Consider the following 7,702-nt stretch of genomic DNA (forward strand, 5'->3'; position numbering starts at 1 on the left):
GCTGGATACGAACAGGTGGAAATTACGCAGCTCATTTACACACTTTTCCTGAAGATAGAAGAGTTTGTTGAATCTGACGTGACATGTTCATACGAACCCTTTGTACGAACAAAAGTAAGAGAAATTTAGGATAAGAATACAAACATGTTCTTGCATGAGGCCCAATGTTGCATGTGTGTTTGCATTTAATAAATTTAATGGCATAGTGATTAGAAACAAAAATACTGCTGTCACTGTATGCTAAAATAATAATTTAGCCAGTTCCATAAAAGCTCAATAAATGATTTTCTTTTTCCTTGTTTGTTTGACTAAACCCTACCTCTGGTTGACTGTTGTGATGGGCTCTCTTCTGAACATCAGCCATAATAAGACTGTTTTAAAGAAATATTAGATGGAAAGAAACTTTGACTTACCATTTCGTCCAGAGCATAGCGAAGTAATCCGTGCTCATAGAGGATAAAAAATCTTCTTTGCCATTTCTAAGATAAGAAAAATGAGGAATAAAAGGCAGATTTTTACATATGTTTGTATTAATCATAGTAGCATCATTTATGAAGGATAAAACAAGATTAGAAAATGTTAACCCTTTAACAGGTTTATCCATTCCATTTAAAGTCAGATTGTTTTACATCTGAATATTTTTTAAATGAGATTTTTTTTGTAAACCAGACTTGTAGGTTCATGTTTATTAATGGTAAACACTGAACACACAAGACCAAACAAGCCTTTTAAAGATTACCATAAGATTATTGGCACAGTCTCTGAATCCACCAATTTAAAAGACTTTAAAGCAAGCTGAACAGCATTTTATCAACATGCATCAGCTGGTCCAGATCATCCAGTTTAAGATAGTTTCCCCCTTAACTGCACACGCAAACTTAGCCAACATTTACAAACTCGAATCAAATAACAGTTTGGGTATTTCTTCACCGGTACAATTACAAAAAAATGTTTCACAACTGATTACAACCATGACTAAAGGCTGCTTCAGACTGTGCAAGAAAGCAAGAAATTTATTCTCTGCCATGACTGTGAGGAAAAAATTTACTTTGAAGAAGTACAAAAATCTGTAAATCATATCTTTACAGACATTTAAAGCCACAAATTTTTGGAAAGATGAAACATTTCTGAAAACAATATATAATAAAGTTCAACTTTATGACTAAAAGAATCCAAACATGTTAAAACAAAACAGTGGTAGGAGGCAATCAGTCCTACAGTGGGATCGTCTGATCAGGACTCCCCAGGAGTTCTGCATTTGAGTTTCTCATGAAGTGTGAAACATCCTGGCAAACATGAACTTGAAAAATCTTGAATCTTGCAGCRCATCTAACAGGCATTACTCTGTGTAACTGCAAAAACCAAAACATTTCTTAAACAGTTGGGACATTATTTCCTGATTCAAACCGTATTTCAGCTAATTTTATCAGCCCATCTAGCTTCCACATTTTTTAATTTGACGTTGAAGCCCATGGGCTTTAATCAAAGGAAAATCAGATCTATTAAAAACAGATTAGAGCACTACGAAGCTGTATACTGTATATGATACTGAGGTGATGCTGTCATTATAGCTACATTTGCCAGAAATATGAGACACTATTGGGAGTCACAAGGAACTATAAAAAAGATAACAAAACTCAGAGTCACGATGTAAAACCACAGACCAGCAACCTGTTAAACTAATAAGGTCCTACAACATGAGTCACTCAAGCTATCAGGCTTTTTACTCTGTTATTAGTTTACTGGTTCGTCTGCATGACTTTCCCGCTTACGTACAAGCTACCAATTACAGCCCTGCAATGAAAAGCTGACTGTAAAAAAAAAAAAAAAAACAAGCACGTTTCAAGGATGATGTCTAAGTGGCAGCACCAGATTGCTGATAGTAGATCAAGAGGTGCTTTTCCCAAAAAACCCATATGGAAGCCATCAGTGTGGCTGTGAGAACCAGGTCCTTCCTTCTCCTCCCCCACAGTCTCCCTAGTCCTCTTTTRGGATGCACCAACACAGTATAATCTGAGAGCTGATAAAGACAGGCTCCCATTACATGATGATAGGGAGGGTACGTCTCACAAAATAACATCAATATTGGGATCATTACCGCCTCGTAAAAGCCTCCTTTGATTAAAAAAAAGGTCCAAAACCTCCCACATGGGGCAGCTGTGGGGTAGTGTTAGAGCAGCCGGCTTGGGACCCGAAAGTCACAGTTTCAACTCCCCACCATGCCCATATGTCRTGGTGTCCTTGAGCAAGACACCCAACCCCCAACTTCTCCCAGGGCACTTACATAGCTGCCCGCTGCTCCACTTGGGTGTTTCTCACGTGTGATGGGTTAAATGCAGAGCAYAAATTTCATCATTTTATGGGAACATGCATTGATGACCAATAAAGGTACTTTTACAAGCATCTGTTGATTGCATGACAAAAGTCACAAAGCCACAACAATCATTGTTGTTTATAAAATGAGCGACAAAAGATTAGAAAAATTAAAAAGCTTCCACCAGCTGCCATTTTTGCATTTTCCTTGCATCATCGTGTCCTGCTAAAATTCGTTTATTGGTACGATGGTAAAAACCAGCCAAGAGGCAAAGCTAAACTCTCCTAAAACAAATCAAGCGAGCATAAACACTTACCCGAGATCTGTGTAAGGGATTGTCAAAGTTTGTTCCCTCGGGAGCGAGAAGCAACCATCCTGCATATGTAGGTTTTGCCTAGTGAGGGAAGAAAATAAAAGASAATGAATATGTTAATAAATATGTTGTTTAATTCTGCACATCTCAATTTGTTGCTTTTATAACTGCAGGCGGTCACCACAGCTAGGTTTTACTACTAGCCGCAATGATCGGCTGCTCCTGCCATCTGAGGTTACAGATTATGACCCCATTTTCAGACAGCTTTACTCCAACCCAAAAACTTGTTTCAGTTTCACTCCCAAGATGAGCATTAGTTACTGGATGCCTCGACTTGAACGCAGACTACAATCTCCTGTTGGCTTTATTCCAGAGCACCACGCTGCCCTGGATGGAAAACAAAAGAAAAGAAAAGCCTAACACATGATTTTTTTTTCTGTCTGATCCTGTCAGTGGGTGGACCGGTGAGTGGGAAGAGGAAGTTAAGCGAGAGAAATTGTGGACAAGAACTAGGAAAAGTAGCACAAATCTTTGGAGCTTTTGTGGCCACAGATTGGCAAGTCAAACYGAGGAAAGAAAAAGCCTGGCAGATTGGGCTTTCCTACGTGGTTCTGGTACGAACTTGAACTTGAGTCACAGCCGTAGTAGTCAGCACTTGTTTGCYGAGCAGGAAAGAAAAACCCAGTGTGTGCATGACTACGTACGGGACAACAATTAACATTGTCTATTCCCAAAGAGCTTACCAAATTAACTCTCTTACATAAACCACTTGCTTTTCCACAGTCTATGGAGTAGTAGTTAACCAATCAATTGCAGAGCTTTGACATTTATAGCCGCCTGGCACCTCTGTCTCTTTTTAACATGGGTTTTGGATACAGCCATAAGTTTATCCTATGAGAGGATGAGGACAATCCACATAAAACCCTATTTCACGTTGACTGTGTGTATATTTCTCAGCTGAGTGACAAAGTAAGCAATGGAAAGTCCAAACCTTGAGAGTTGAGTAATCTCAGAGAAGCATCCTAAGATGATTTACTAAACTTCTGAGATTAAAAAAAATGGGAGCAAATAAACAAAAAGGTGGGATTATACAGAAAACATGAGCGTATGGAATGGAAGAATATCTCAAGACACAAGACCTGACAGAAGCCCAAAAGGCAATTCATCCCGAGTTACAGAAATGAAATCAATGTAGGTCATTTTTTACCCTTCAGTGGCTAAATGGATTCATTGGAGTATATTCATGCTGTGTTCCTTTTTTCAATGGCTCCAACCTCTTAATCCCTTTGATCATAAGAGACTATGTTAATGCACAGACACAAATAGGAGGGGAAATGGAGTGAGAGTTTTTGCAAAAATAATAATCTAACGCTGAGAAAATGTGCCGCTTTTGTGTTGTAGGCCCTCAATAACATATTTTTATTTGAATTTAATTAAAAACAATTAAAAGCATTACTACAACAAATAACCATCGTCAGAAGTTGAAGACTTGAAACCACTCAAAGAATAAAAGCCTGCATGTCAGACAAAAATTAATAAAAGGGCAATTTCCATCCCAACAGGAGAGGCGCTGGTCACCGTGRAGAACAGCGAGTACAATGTGAGCCGAGCTGACACCTGGGGACTGACAAAAGATCCTTGTTAGGTCAAACATTTATGATTTCCACAAACAGCCAACCTACAAGGAGTAGGAGTTTTACTCTTGGCGCTAACTCTGCTGCAGTCTTCGTTATATCCAATGAATTTGTGATCGTCTTACTTGACAACTCAATCGTTCCCTAAAGAAAAAAAATATGATTTTTTTTTCCTGGCTAGTGGGTTGGAAAAATGGGAATCTGTTTTGCTCATACAGTGGAGCTGCAATGATCAGTCGACATAATCAACGACGTCGATTATAAAAATTAGTCAACGTGGCATTTTAACATTGACACATCATATTATTTACCCACGTGAATGTTCATTTTAACTGCAATGCAATGCATGACCTAATGGGGGCAGAATAGCCTCTATTGTCTATGATTACATTATTTACTTCTGAAGAAGAGGTGGATGCCAATTTGTAAATCAAAGAAGTGGGCAAATCAAAAAGCGATAATAATAGCAGAACAGACAGACAATCGTGTTAAACAGATTTTACGGATAATCAACTAAAGAAATGTAAAATGTATTGGGTTATTCCATGGCAGGACAGCGGCAGTAAAAAACATGGTTACATCATGGGATGCTAAAACGCTGGAGATGGGCAAGTTTCAGAAAGTTACTGTAGCTTGTTCGTCAGGTTGATGTCTTATAAAACTTATTTGTAGTCAGTGATCACTTCATGTTGTGGCCAACTGTCTATAGCACTGGTTACCAAACCCACAACAAACCAGCAGCAGAGGCTTGTGCCCCCAGCTGTTGTCGGTTGATGAACAATGTTTCCTCGTCAAATAAACAAGAGCATATTAAAAGTATTTATTATGCTATTTTTGTCCATTTTAAGTACACTAATGTTATTATTTTGTAACAACAAAGGCAAAAAAAATGTTGTAAGTTGTCATTTTTTTAGTGTAATTAATTCAGAAAATATTTTCAGGACCCCACTTTGATATTCCAGGACCCCACTGTGGGTCCCGACCCCAACTTTGGGGGACCACTGGTCTATAAGTTTTGTTAGTTTACCATCAGAAAACAGAGTTTGTTGGAAGCRGAGCCATCAGTTAGGCTAACTTTAGCTAAAGCAAAATTAATAAATCAATTTTGAGTTAYGTGTATATTAGCCGTTTCTTTAAAAGACTACTTGTAGTTTAATGTGCATGTTGTAAGTTCATTTTTATCTTGTTTACATGTAATGCTAAAATACATCCGAGTAAGCTACAATGTTTGAGGTTCAAATTCATGTTCCATGGGTTATTATTTTTAATCGACTGTGGGAACTTGTTACGTGAAGGTAGACACACTTGATGACAGGGTGACGTTCACAGGTATGACGARCAGGTGAGATGAGATGTGCACCCACAGGAAGCAAGATGGATGTTGTGACAAATATTATTGACTAATCAACAAATTGAAAACATAGTCATTAGTTACAGCCATATCATATAGTAATTAGGAAAACAACACAGAATTACATTTGTCAGTCTAGTTGTTTACTTCCTGTTTGAGACAGCTAATGGCATCATGTTGAACCTTTGCTCYAAGAATAGCTGCTTGATTTCCCTGAAGATGCAAAAGACCTCATCAACAAACTACTACACTGTGTAGAAGTACTGTATTTGTTAGGGTACGCATGAGTTTGCTAAACAATTAACCAAATGTAGTAACTAAGAGGTCAGCAGAGTTCAACATGTCCTGATGCACCACTGTTTCTGCTGGACTTTCTGCTCCAATAACAATAAAATGATATCCAGCTTTTCCATATGACRTCACTGTTTATCTGGGCTAAACAAACAAAAAACAAAGGAAAAAAAACATATATAATATACCTTATAATTCAACAACAGCAGTAAATATAACATGTTGAAGAYGAGTGGAAGTTCAGATCTGTCTAAATTAATGTCCCTTGGGGCTCTTCAGTAATTATGTCCAATTAACTTCAGCTCTAACTGTCTAATGACAAAACATTTTTTCAACACAGTAACACTTGCTGTGAATACAGTGCAGGTGACAAATGAGCACGAGGTTTACCTGGTTTAAGTCTTCATCGTTCATCAGATGGGATTCTCTGGGTTTGAAGCAGTTTTGACATTTGCTTTTGTTGAAAATGTTGGCTTGAAATTTCCGACAAGCGTTGTCTTTGAGTGACATGATGATGGTTTCTCTGGGAGAGGCGAGACTTGGCGTGGAGGGAGGAAAATAAAGTCCAATATTTAAAAAAAGTTCAGTCTTCTTCAGGAGCAGATATATCTGCAGGTGTATTCGTAGTTAAATGTCCACCGCAGGAAGAAAAAAAAAAGTCCATTAACAAGCTGCGTCGTTCACCTGTTACCTGTCGTTTAGGTGTTATCAATGATCGTCATCCTGCGCGCGGGGCTCGTCTCGTGCCAACTTTTTCCTCCCTACAAGCTATCGAAATTGACAAAACAAGTCCAAGAAACAAACATATGAGTGCGATTATTTTTCCTTATCTCAAAAACCTCCTGCAGCGAGTTGTAGGCGCTTCACAGGTAACGTTCCGGGCCTGCAGCAAGGGTCCCGTCAGCCTCCATCGGGCGGAACGGTTCAGTACCGAGGGGAGGGGGAGTCCACTTTGGCCCCTCTCTCTCTCCGTCCTCCTATCTAACGAGTGAAGCTACAGTCATTGCCGCTGAAACTACTCAACCCTACTAACGTATTTAAGGCCAAAGATCGTCGTATAACTTTAGAAACGCCATCGACGTGGCTGTCACGCCACCGGGTCCAGCGCTTCGGGGGTCCTGGTCGTCGTCACACGGTGCTCGTCGGCTCTGCTACGCAGTCTGCGGTCGATGTTTTCGTAAAAATCTCCGTTTGGGTCGGACTTCCAGTCCAGAGAAGGGACGGGGGCGGTGCTTACACTGAGTGACAGCTATCCCAACGAATCACCTTTATCAACGCGAACGGTTTGTCCAATAGGAAGAACCTGAAAGATCCCCCATGTTTTCACTTAATAGGTGGGCTTTAAAGAGCCCATGAAAGTAAATACCAACTTTCCACTTTATTGTGTCATCAAAACTGATTGATTACTCTTTTTAAAAGCGGTGAGTGAGATTTATATTAAAAGTACCAAGCTTTTCCCTTACGTTTTGGGGTTTTTTTTTTAGATGGTCATCAAAATTATTAAGAAAAGGGAGATTTTGGGATTTTTATGAGATTTTGTTGATCTYGTTTTACCTATAATTTTTTGTGTTTCTGAAGCTCTGTAACAACCATTCTCTAGACTCAGCAACTTATAAAGCTAATGTGTTTTATCTATAGTTATGAASAGACACAATGATTTAATGAGTTTCTAATATCTATTTGATTTCATTTACCAGTTATTACACAAATAAGGATTAGCTGGAGGAGTTATTTCACAGTAAAGAAAACATAAGAATTAAATATAAATAGAATAGAATAAAAATATTCTATTCTATTCT

At 38.7% G+C, this 7,702-nt stretch overlaps 1 protein-coding gene across 6 annotated transcripts in view; it reads right to left on the bottom strand.

Moving 5' to 3' along the window:
- The window catches only part of LOC106517396 (myosin phosphatase Rho interacting protein), a 61,577-nt gene extending 54,448 nt beyond the window's left edge, over positions 1–7,129 (bottom strand). For all 6 annotated transcript variants that reach the window (XM_014008208.1, XM_014008209.1, XM_014008205.1 and 3 more), the window contains exons 1-3: positions 6,294–7,129; positions 2,631–2,708; positions 414–479 (exon numbers count right to left, since the gene is read on the bottom strand). In XM_014008208.1, the coding sequence (XP_013863662.1) occupies positions 414–479; positions 2,631–2,708; positions 6,294–6,413 (264 nt within the window). In that variant the 5' untranslated portion in view covers positions 6,414–7,129. The remainder of the gene's footprint in view (positions 1–413; positions 480–2,630; positions 2,709–6,293) is intronic.
- Between the last annotated feature and the right edge of the window lie 573 nt (positions 7,130–7,702).

Source organism: Austrofundulus limnaeus, unplaced genomic scaffold (genome assembly GCF_001266775.1).
Source record: "Austrofundulus limnaeus strain Quisiro unplaced genomic scaffold, Austrofundulus_limnaeus-1.0 Scaffold48, whole genome shotgun sequence".
Classification (NCBI taxonomy): Eukaryota; Metazoa; Chordata; class Actinopteri; order Cyprinodontiformes; family Rivulidae; genus Austrofundulus; species Austrofundulus limnaeus.